The 12,886-nt window shown below is 36.0% G+C and overlaps 1 protein-coding gene across 8 annotated transcripts in view; it reads right to left on the reverse strand.

Annotated features, from left to right (window-relative positions):
* Nucleotides 1–12,886, reverse strand: part of RAD51B (RAD51 paralog B) — a 434,666-nt gene that overhangs the window by 367,928 nt on the left and 53,852 nt on the right. For all 8 annotated transcript variants that reach the window (XR_007889797.1, XM_051622428.1, XM_051622431.1 and 5 more), the window contains 2 exons: nt 10,551–10,670; nt 9,357–9,540 (listed from right to left, as the gene is read on the reverse strand). Coding sequence is in view for 7 of the 8 variants with exons in the window: in XM_051622428.1 (XP_051478388.1) it covers nt 9,357–9,540; nt 10,551–10,670 (304 nt within the window). In the remaining variant the exon portion in view is untranslated. The remainder of the gene's footprint in view (nt 1–9,356; nt 9,541–10,550; nt 10,671–12,886) is intronic.

Consider the following 12,886-nt stretch of genomic DNA (forward strand, 5'->3'; position numbering starts at 1 on the left):
CTGTCTTACTGAAATTCAGATGGAGTCTCATCAACAAAAAACTGCATCTTATTAATTCTAATTAAAATTCTGCAGCTGACTGCTCAGTGTTATTTAATAAAAACCTCTAAATGTAATTTCATTTACCTAGAATACTATAACTGAAGTACTATATTCTCAAATCAGATATAGCTATGCATTTTAGCAAGAGGCATGATGGTTTTGATGAGGTTACTGAAATAATGTAGATTCTCATTGGAATCTGTATTTGGAATGAGTCTCCTTCTGTTTGATTATACTGAACTTCTGCCAAATGAATTAAAATGCTTGCAGTTAAAATTATGGGTTTCCTTCTTTAAATAGAAAATTGGGGTGAATAAATCAACCTAGATAGCTGCAGCTTCAGTGAATGATGACACAGAACATGCATGTTCTCAATAAAGAAGATGGAGTTATCCTGTAAAAAAATCAGAATGAAGTAAATTTCAAGTCCAAGCAAAACAGAGGAGGGAAACTAGAGCAAAACCCACAGCTCTTCTAATGTACGAGAACCTCAACAGTAAAAGAAAACTGCAAACTGAAAAATATAAACCTCTCCTATATACCTAGATGCTTCTACTTTCAAGGCAGTGTAAGATCATTAACCACTTAGCTGCATTTGATCTGGTTGTCTGCTATTACTATCCAACCACACGTGGAAGGAAAGGAAACTGTGCAGACTGAAAAAGGTAGGTTCTCCAGTTAACAGCAGCAAGCAGACTGTATCATGAAGCTTCCAGATCATACTTTATGAAAACGCAGACCAGCAGTGCACTCAGTTCCATACAAATACAGCATTCTCACAAAGCAGTCCTGTAGACACTCTAACTACTACCAGTTTCCAAGCAAGTAACATTTTACTTTTGATCTCTGGGCACATTTGTGTTGTAACAGACATATGCATTGCCCAATCTTAATTTCCTCTCACCCCCTCAGGGGGCTGATACAATATTAGTTGGAAGTAGCATTTGCAGAGCAGGCCCTCTTTATTCCCAGGAGCCCTGGAGCTGAGTAACCAATAAAGCAAACAAACTCTAGAGAATCTGGAAATCAAACCACCAATTAGTCTATACTGAGCTCATACAGCTAAGTCTTTTCCAACAACTTGTAATCTGGTCAACTATTCTTTGTATCACCATCCTGTCTAGAGACTAGAACTACTTTCAGTTCCACATTATGCAAACACAGAAATATTCCTAGAGAACCTACAATTTCAATAAAATTGAAGTATAGGAAGGAGGAACAATAATACTTGTGAAAAGAATGGAATATTCAAAACATAAGTATTTCTCTGCAGAGTTACAAATAGAATACTGGCCTAAAGGTTCAGGCAATTTTATACAGAGTCAAAACAGTACATCTTGCCGAACCTTAAACTCCCGATAAAAGCCATAATAGCCCTTCAGTACAATTACTGTTGTTTTCTACAGCATGTACAAAGTAGCAACATGACAGGGTAGGAAAAATACAACAAAAAAACATACATGTATTTTTATTTTAGCAGTAGAACACCTTTCTTAAACTGGAAAAATATAACCTAGAGGAATCTATTACAGATGCAAAGTTTATTGGGAAATGACACACAGCAGTTACCAGTGTTTAAAGGTCTCTTACTGAAAAAAAGGGTATAATTTGCTTGAAGCCTGGTTCTATCTAATAGATACACAAAAAATCCATAATAAAAAGAATTAATTATTCTCCTTGGGGAAAAAAAAAAAAAAAAAAGAAAAAAAAAAAAGCAGGGAAGAGAATACAAGTACAGAATTCAAAACCATCTTCACAAGTCAGGAAAAATAATACATTAGAAGGAGAAGCAACTAGCTAAATAACAGAGTAAGCAGATGCAGATCCATGGTATTAATGAATGGTAAGTAAACTATGCCAGGCTGTTGCAAAGAAAGCCAACAGTGTACTGTGATTCTATAAACAAGAGGATGTCTTGCAAGGCATGAGAAGAAATCATTCTCCGTATCTAAATATTGGTAGAGATTCATCTGGCATACCATCTCAGTTTTGGGCATCTTGCTTTCAAGATCCTGTAAAAATCAGATGAAGGAAACTAAGAAAACTCTAACAAGAATGAGGGTTAAAAGACACAAGAAACCACTGATTTATTTTGAATAAAGTATTTCAGAAATGCAAGTCAAGGAATCATGGAAAGTGTCTGCCCTCTGCTCCTTTACAGCAGGCATTGTCCACGATCCCTCCCACTAATACTGGTGCCTTCCTGCTACATAATTTCATATGTGCAATTGTGCAGAATGATAGCTTTTGGCAAAGCCACTTGCACTGTAAAATGGAAAAAGCAACAGAGGGAATATTTTAAAAGAAAAAGCAAACTCAATTCCAGTATCATATAACTTTAAACCACCTCCTTCACCACCACATGAAAACAGGAAACATTTCTCCACCGTTTCTCATTCCTTTTCCTCAGTAGTATTAAACATTTTATGAGCACAGCCAGTCCAAAGGGAACACTGTGTTGGGCCATAAACTGCAAAAACGTATATTCTCCAGACACATATAAAAAAAGTACACAGATGGCAGAAGAACTGAAGATAGTTATAATACATTTTAACCAGGCATTTTAAACTAAACAAAGTTGTGCCTTCCAAGGATAATTTTTAACAGCCACACGAGAAGACAAAATGATATAACTTTGCCACTGTAACAACACTTAAGAGTTGGATTAACTCCCTTTCATCAAAACTATTTTTTGCTCGGTACTGTGGAGCAAAGGGATAATAGAAACAAGCAATCTGCCAACAAAAAATTGTTTTATGACATTATAGCAAGGGCAAACTTCGGTTTCTGAGTCCCCCTTAACCATTTTGTTTTCCTAACTAAACAATAACACAAATTTAAATGTATTCCAAACCACATTTTACAAACAGCAGTGTTCACATACGTGTGAAATTCTGCCATTTGTTTTTGTAAGAACACAAGGGGTAACACTAGAATATCTAATTAAAAAAAAAACAAAAAACAAACAAAACAAAAGAAAACAAACAACAAAGCTGAACACCAATTTGAATTCTGGTGCAGGGGCTGTGAAAGACCTTGAAGAGAACAAAAATTGTTCTTTACTAGAAGAAAGTTAAGTTTTGGAAGTTATTTTCCCGATTTAGGAAACAAACTACCTACCATTTTTGATGGCTCAAAAAGAAACACTGAATAGCCCTAACTTTGTTAATTCATCCAGAGTAATAAAAGTCAGAAAATTCTGCATTATTGACATTATTCTAAGTATCTCTTCCCCTGTGGATAACATTCACAAAATGATTATCATAAGATGCTCGTATTTTTTCAGCCTATTGAGTTCACAGAAGTATCATTCAGTTTCTCCAAGAAGTTGGTGAATTATCTTAATAAAATTCTGCAGGTTCAGAGGCCCAATTCTGAGTCTTCTAAGAAACAGTCACAAAGTGCTTTAACTTTCATGCTGCTCCCTAGAGAAACTTCATTTAAAAAAGCACCAATGCTACTCATATGCAAGGAGAATTACATTATTAGGTATACCTCAACCACTTGCAGCAAGCATGTAGCCAGTTCAGTGGGATTATGTAGAAATATAAAGATCCTTCCTTTAGCGGTTGGGAAGGGTATTAAAGTTCACATAGATACACAAACATGCTTGAAACTTGAGCAATAAGACACTTTACATAAATATCAGCAGCTCAACAGAAAAGGATCCACACTTCCCACAGAATTCCCACTACTAGAAACTGTTTGAACTACATCTAGCCTAAATATGGCTAGTAAAATTCCGGTAACTCAGTTTCAAAATGTTTTCTTCTGATAAGGTTAGCTCCTCATTAAAGAAACACATTTCGATGTGGTATAACATAGAAACTTCAATATGGAACCACTTACTCTTATTTTCTTATTCTAGGTTTACACAGCTTGCAAAGATAATTCAATTACTGTTTCTGGCATTAAAAATACTTTTTAATAGCAATATATAAAAACAAAGTTTGCATTTCAGCAGCTTAGAGTCCAGATATAGACAAATTCACTTGGAAATCTAAAGTGTCTCCACAGTTCTGAAAAGTCAGCATACAGTGTTGTTACATACTGTAACAGCAAATTAACTCTTTTTTCCAAGCTTTCTACAGGTTTATTACCAATTCCAAGGGAACTGGCATTTAAACAACTTTTCTGCAGAGATCTTCCGTTTGGCAATTTGTTTACCTCTCTGTAAACTAGTATTTTCAAATATCAGAAAAGCAATAGCAAAGGTGCAGAGGAGCTTACAAGCAACCATTTATGTGGAAACAGAATATAACAGAACCAAGAATGAGGCCAAATGGAAATACTTGCTTATAAAGATAGAGAAAATTAACAATTTGAATGTGCTCTTTGAATCTTCAGACACTTTATTGGAGGAAGCTGAGATGATACAATAAAACACATATGTAACTAAAGACAGCAGAAACGGGACTGAACGTGTCAAGTAATTTGTGCATATAAATTGATTTTGAGAAAAAAACCCAGACTTACACAACCTTAAAACAAATATTTAATTAGCTAACCATTTGGGTTTACAAAGCAATGAAAAGTCTTGGGCATAAAGTTTACAGACCAGAACGCATGAGTGTGAAGCATAGAAACAAAAAACGTAAGAACTAAGAGTGTGATAAGAAAATTGACAATGGCAGCCTTAATAGCTGTCATATTATCAAGACCCATAAAGTGACTTTCCATTTTTAAATGGAGTATGTGACATCTGAAGGAGAAGAAAATATTACCTGTGGAAATTATGGAATTCTTGACTACTGTTTATTTATTATCATAGCAAATAAAAGCATAAGAGAATAGTTAAATAAGGTTTGTCATTTGTTTGCACTATAAATCACAACCAGGAAAAGAAAGTCTCACCTCCTAAGCTATTTCATATTCTCAGAACGAACAATTTAAAAAAAAAAAAAAAAAAAAAGAAGATATTATACATTTGCTGGTAGTAATTATAACCAACGTGCTGATCATAACTAACAAAGGCTGACTTCACAGATGTAAGAACACAACCCAGACAAAAGTAAGAAAGACAGTGCTGTAATTTGAAACTTACAAAGCAAGTTTCCTCTGCAGCCTCAATTTGACATTTAAAAGAATACTTAAAGCTGTTTGGTTTTGCAGCTGCCACTTTGAGAGTGCTTTTCCATGGAGATGTCTAGCCAGCTGCACACATCTTCTCAAGAACTAGAAGACCAGGTTTTACAAACAACAATTTTATAAGCTAAACCATTAAATCCCAATAAGAATTCTAGTCAAATTTGGTTTTAGTTTTAGCTCTTCACTTAAATGGATACATCATTTCTCTTTCAACCAGCAAGAACATTAAACTACTTTTACTGAATACCACTTACTAATAATAGTTTTTGATGAATATGGAAGAAGAGAAGAAAGAAAACTTCAAGTGTATTTTGCTGTCTATTCTTTTTAAGAAGGCTACAGATGTCAGGAAACATATAGAACTGATCACTGCTGCTTAAATATGTAATCTGGTAGACAGCATCAACACAAATTGTAACAGAAAACACGCAGATCCCAATGCTCTAAAACAGATCAATGTAATTCCACACAGCTTTACATGCTCACTGGATTTAAAAAAGAAAGGGCTTTTTGTTTGATGTATATTCAAACTGTCCTTCTCAGTTTCATAGCAATCACTTTTGATCTGACTGGCAAGGTTAAACCAAACCTGGCAGAAAAAATGAGGTTTTGGTCACAGCTGTGTGCAGGGAAGGGGAAAAGGGACTCTGATACCTAGAGGAAAAAGCTTCAATGACTGTTCAGTCATCAGTATGGCTGTTGGGTGGCCTGTTAATAGATCAAAGGCCATCCAAATCTTGTGCTGCCTCTTGCCCTGACATCATTTAAAGGACCTAGGATGGAACCAGGCTTACTACTAATTTAGGTAGAATGAGGGATCAAAAAAGGAAATCAGGCATAATATTTCACTTCTAGAGAAATAACTTACATTTTCCTGATGTTCATACATAAGAAACAACCTTGCACTTCAGTAAGAACAACAACAACAAAAAAAAAAATCATTAAGTCAAGCAAAAATTTACAGTAACACAACACTTTAACTTCCTACATTCAGTGGCTAAGATGGTGCCATTCAAGGAATATGTTTGTTTGGGTTTTTTTTCTCATCCCAAAATACAGATTAAGGTTTCATTTACTACATCTTATTTAAATTTTACACTGAAGACGGCAAATGTTACTTTCCAATGAGCATCTATACATTGTTCATGGACACAGTAGGAGTGCTCTCTCAACAGTAATGACCCTATGCTTGCAGCATCCTCACAACTACCCATTTTACAAACAGAAAATAGAAGTGTAGAGAGGTTACTGAACAATGTCCATCAGTTTTGAGGCAGTTATGCTCAGTTTTTTACCCAAATACTTCATACTTTATAGAGCTACTTGGGTTTGAAACAGCTCCCGTTGAGTTCAGTAAAAGCTATGAATGCCAGTTACTTCTGCACATCAAACTTGGTATCCTGACACCACAAACACACCATGAAAAATAGCTAGAGAGTTTGTAACACTAACCAAGAACTGCACTGAACTGCATTAAACTCATTTGAACTCCAGCCTAACATGGCAGTACAGCATCTCCCCAAATATAATCCTGTATTAACCCATTCCCTAAAAAGGAAAATGTTTTTTTTCCTAAAAGGGGAAAAAGTGCATTTAAAAATACTCAGCGACAAGAAGCTATTTATGTTTAGTAATGCATTCTAATTAATCAGTGCAGTAAGAATATGCCCGTTACTTGAAGTCCGAACTGGCTTAAATCATCTGCCAATTACAGAAGTGTGGTATACCTTTAAGATGAAGAGAAGGTAGCTTTTCTCAAATACCTCTTTCTCAAGCAGGTACATATTGACTGAAGAAGAAACGCTTAACACTTCCTTAGCTAAGCTAAACAAAGTAAGCACCTTACATCTTAATTAGTAAGACTGCTCTCCCCTTCCCTCAGTCATTTTCAAGGCTGTTCTCTGGATGATTTTTCACCATTCACCCCGGACTGTTAACACCAGTAACAGTTGCAGCTAAAGAGATGATATGTGACCTCCTTCCTCCTTATTTCCGATTCCCTTGCTCAACGCCTCAAAAGTTTTTCACCAGACCTTTCAGCTACAGCCAAAAGGATCGACTTCAAGTTCAACTCCAAACCTTTTACAGTTTCAGTCTGAGTCCTCCTACTAGTCACCCAACTCAGTATTTAGGTGCACAATTCTGCCATGAATTGTTTCATGTGTCCAGTTTATTAATAATCTAAATCACTTCACAGAATTACTAATGTTCTTTTAAGCTCAAATTTATATTTATGATTTTCTAAATAAGTAAAAACATGTGAAGTAGTTCCAGTGCAGCTATTTACAATGAGAACCTTGGATACCCTGTAACTTCAAGTAGCAGAGAACAACACAGTGCATGCAACAGCAGACTTACCTCTAGTACGCATGAAAGCTTGCAGATGCATAACACGCTCCAGTGTTGGAATCTGCATGTTACTTATGCACAGCCTTGACTAGGGATCCATGCTTGCAATAAGCAAAATCTCTAGCCAAGCCTCTCCTAGAATTCTTAACTAGTAGGCCTTACTACAGTTTATTTAGTAACACAAAATTTACCAAGTCTTTAAAATATTCCAGAACCAACCCACATGCAGTGTGTGTTAAGGATGATAAATACAGTTGGATTTCCATTGAATTAATTGATGAACCTAACAAACATGCTTTAAAAACACAGAATCTTTCAATCTGTGTATTTACATGTAATTACACAGATATTTAAAGATTTTATTTAAAAGATAAGATACTTAATGGACCAATCCAAAAGACAGAGCTATGACCAGAGTACAAGTTCCTGGACAAAAGCCCCGGACTTCAAAGTGTTCACAGTAAGAAACAAAGACAGACCAGCACACTAGGTATTGCAAATGCCTCAAAGCAAACACATTAGCTTTAACGTAATGGAAACCTTTAAACACTTGAGCTTTTGTTTTCTTCTTATGTAGGATGAATTAGGATCACAATCTTAGGCTACTTCATATTGTCCAACTCTAAGACTTTTGGGAATACCAACATTGTCCCTCTGCCAGTGAGCAGGGCAGCAGCGTGAACTGTCAGAGGCTCCCAACCAACTAAGCTTCATCATGTTAATGAAGGTGGAAGGGGGAGCAGAGGGTTTCTAAACAGGAAAATACAGAAAAATACTACTGTTGCATAAAACTCCCCTTTTTCAAAAGACTGCAAAACATTTTCACAAAATATGATTGTACATACTTACACATAATCCTTTCCTGGCTTTCTAAAGCACTATAAACAATACTGGGTGCACTAACTAGGATGCCATCTATTGTTCCTTAATTTTAAAGGCAATTAAACAGGGTTTAATCTTCTCTATCAAAAATCTTAAGAAAATACATGGCAGAAGGAAATCCACTCCTCTTAAGTCAGCCAGTTCCTCACCTCTGATATGTATATTTCTGGGATGATAGTTGCTGTGACCTCAGAAGCATCAAGAGGGAAAAGGCCTCACAAGCCTTACTCAAGTTCTTGCTTGTTTCTCTCCTACGCTGGAGTGACAAATAGGTTACCCATACTATGAAATACTTCCAAGAGTTGGGTCTCAATGACATCTTTTGAGTTTATATGATCCTCCATGGATTATATAATGAAAGAACACACATATATGCATTTATGCAACTTAGATCTTCTAAAGCACCTTTCGATCAGTTCCACCCAGTCCCTGCATCTTCTTTTATAGTCCACAGACAAGGATATGCTGAGCTGTTATCTTCCTATCTGCATCAATTAGCATACAGTGTTAGTCACAAAAGGAATCTATGCTGCTCAACAGCATAAGGCTTTTTGAGATTCTTTGAACTTCAGCAGAAGGGACAGAGGCAGAAAAAGATCTTCAGCCAGTACACACTGGCTAGAGTAAACACTGCCTCAGAAGGGAATCATCAGGGTAAACAATATTTAATGGCAGTAAAATAAAAGATTTAAGAAAAACAGTAGAAAACAAAACAGTGACACACAGCTGGAGAATCTTGTAAAACCTTCTTTGAAGTCCTAAATAAATAAAAAAAATGAAAAAAATCACAAAAAAAAAACCCAAACCATAACAAAAAACACCAAATGGAACAGTTATTGTTCTCCCATCCCCAACTATTTTCCAACTAGTACATGCTCAAAGATTTCTACTAAGAAGCTTTTTCTGATTCTTCATATTCCTGTCATTTTTATTCTTCTCAGTTTTTATTACTTGATAATGTAAGGTAAAAACTTAAGAAAGGAGGAAGAACTTACTGGTATTGAGAACTCCTCTGCCAAATACTTCAACACTGATGCTCCTCTGGCCAAGAAGTTACTTCTCTCTGCCAGGTTGCCTTGGAGTTTTGTGTCAAACTCCTTTCTGACAACTGAAGCAACAGAGTCAATTATTATGAGTTTAACTTTCTTCGAAATAATTTCTTCTTCCAAAGACATAATCCTAAAAAAGAAAAAACAACAAAAAAAACCCCAGTCATTGATGACATTATTTAGACAACAGAACCATTTTATAACCCCAAAATTGTTTAAATAAGAAGTTTACTTTAATAAGCTGAAAGTCAGCCCCTTTTTTCCCCCTTCTCTCCACACCACCTCTACTAACACCTGCATGTATTGAAGAGATTTGGAAAGGAATCTGAGGCTCGAGTGGGCCATATAACCCACAGCAGGACCTCTCCAGGAGAGGTCTGGAAGAACCTCTAGTCAGCAACATTATGCAATACAACGCCAGAATGGCAGACAGCAAGATAAGTGAGCATTGAAACTGTGCCTTTTTGCTCACAGTAGCAGCTTTCCATTAGCAACACCAGGATCCTTGGTGTCAAATCCATTTCCATATACCTCCAGAGACAGTACTTCAAACCTAACGCATTGATCTTATGCTATTAGCTGTTCTCTGATAAAGCTGCAGTAAAGAAACTGCCTTGGAATAATTCTCCCACTAACATAATATTCACCATATGTTACTAAAATACAACTGAATTCATTTTAAGTGCAAAATGTGTTCACAAATTAACATAAGGTAACAACATGACAATACAATGCTGCCAACAACAACATCTAGCAGTCTTCCAGTCTTCCTGGAAGTAAACTGTGCTTAGGAAGAGCAAAATCCTATTTAATGGAAAACATAACTCTCATACTATGGCCTCTCTACAATCCAAGACAAGACCTGTCACATGAATACTCTCCTTAAAGGCTTATAGTGACCAAATCATTTAGAAATTGTCTATTAGAAATTAGGAAACATCAACTGGATTAGTCACATACTATGAAATGAGAAGAGCAATGCCTGTCTTTCTGTAGCAAGTTTGCTTTGTTGGGGACCACACTCTTATCAACATGAAAAGGCCTCAAATAAATTAATGGCTCTTCATGAAACTTTGATATAAAACAAATATTGTTATAGTCAAAATGGTTGTGCTTTTTTTTTAAACTGGAAAAGAATACCTCTTCAGTACACTGTCACAGGTCAGCTCTCGATACAGGTGAACGCTACGGGTCATGCAGAACAGCTTTTCATCTGAGTCAAAATAAGTAGGGAATCTGTTTCCTGCTATCTCAACCAACCTATAAAAAAAAAAAAGGTATAACACTGCAAAAGGAATAATGCAAAATAATAAGGCATCAAACGGTCACAAAGTAAACCTCTGAATTATAAGCATATACCAAGTAATACTGTAAATCTTTTTCAAAGGAGAAGCATTTTCTAGCAGTCAGACTGAAATACTGGAAGTCAGAACAGTTAAGTTCTCTTCCCAGTGATGCTAAAGTCAGTGGTACACTAGGGAAAGACATAAAGTGTCTGTACACAAAGGAACAGCATATCTCCTGAAAAATAAAACTGCAAAATTTATAGCTACTGAATGCAAAGTTATTTTGAGTTTTGTACAAGAGGTTTTACTCAATGGCCAAACATTCTCCTACTTTAATTATTTTATCTAAATATTCTTTTCATTTAAACAAATGTACTCTCCAAATCAAACCATCTTCCCTTCCACCTTTTATCTTGCAGTGAAATCATAAAGTGGACCCTGTGTCACCACAGAAATTTAACAAGCCAGTAACCAACAGAAGATGCATTACAAGATCCAGCCAACATGGAAGCAGGACCCCAAAGAATAGATCCCAGTTCAAATCCAAGTACTTATACAAGCAGTACATGTATGGAAAATATGCCTGCCAGAGTGAAAATCTTTTCACAGATAATCTCTCCATAAAAACTAGAACAGGGTCTTTTGGATGGCAGACTTTTTCACTGAGAACACTTCCATTGTGTCAGTTACCTCTTCGTAAAAAGGGCTTATACAATCTTTACAAAACACACTTTCTAGAACTTAGGGAAAAAAAATAATCAGCATTGTATCACACAGCGATGAGGCTCCAGCTGCCAGGCAGCTACAACATCCATCCATTCAGATAGCACAGGCACAACTGGCATGACTTGATATAATGAAATGACCAAACCGTTTAAGTAGCTCCTTCACGGATAGAACTGCATGTGGAATTCCATGATTAAATGTTCTCCATTACCTGATTAGCAAATTCATAACCCTGTAAAACCTTGAATTACAATTTTTAAGCATACTACTGTTTATTCTCAGAGTAGACTAAGGAAGTGTGTCAGATAACTGGTGATAACATCAAAAGAAGTCAGAGGAAGTTGATATTTATTATATGTTGTCAAAATACTTTTATATTCAGAAACTACCCTTTCAAAAAAACCTCTCATTCAGATGTAATAACAAACAATTTATTGATGACAGCCAAACGTTTTGAGTTAAATGAGATTTTATACATAAACACATTTTAGGAGTGCTGACTGCCTGCAAACTCTTCAGAAGTCAGCGCAAAGAAGTTCCACCCTTCTGAGCACAAGGAAATTTTATATAGGTCCTTAAAGAAATGATCCAGAAATTTTCCTTAAAAACTCGGAGTTACACTAAGCACTGTATTTTTTTTTCCGACAATAAAGATTATTTTTTAATAACAGAAAATACTTGCAAGTATTTTAAGCTGACAAATCCCACCGCCTATAGCTTGAGAAGTGCGGCATCTAGTGGATGAGACCTGCAGGCACCACTCACTGCTTGCCTCGATGCTTTTTATTTAGGTCCCTTTCATTAAAATCCGAAATGGTTAAGCCGTTTTACAGAAATACCTTTAAATCAGATTTGGTTTAAAATAGAAGCACTAAGCTTGCATGCTAATATGCCTATCTTGAGCTAGCAACTTCATGACAAGAGCCTGAATCTCATTCTTTAGATCCATTACTTAGTACATCTAAACTTGTTCTGCAGAAATTCCAGGGAGAGAATCTTGTTTTTGCATTTGCACACTTACTAATGAAGAGCATTCGGGCAACAGTAATCTGTCATTCTAGTGGTCTGCATGAAATGAGGTTTCAGTACATTTCCTAATGGAAGTGCGTATCACAAAGAACACCATTACACAGACCAACTCACAGTTACACACTAAAAACTTGCTGAGATCACAGTACCATGCACAGAGCTCCAGGCAGGTTCAGAGTTATTTAAGATCTAAATCCTGTTTGTCATGATGAGACCAAAAGCTGCACAGAACATGTTCCCAGCAATCAGGGCCCCTGGGGTGGAAAATCCTTTTGTTTTCAGCTTTGGCTCACATAAATTTGTATTTAGTGTTTTTCACAAGCAGTAAGTATGGCTAGAGAGAAAAGTATACCAAACAAATAATTTTCAGACTTTCTAAATAAGTCTGTTTTCAGCTAATAGCTGGCTGGGAGTTGAATTAAGTTGCTATGATAA

Source organism: Apus apus, chromosome 5, assembly GCF_020740795.1.
Source record: "Apus apus isolate bApuApu2 chromosome 5, bApuApu2.pri.cur, whole genome shotgun sequence".
In the NCBI taxonomy this organism is placed as follows: domain Eukaryota; kingdom Metazoa; phylum Chordata; class Aves; order Apodiformes; family Apodidae; genus Apus; species Apus apus.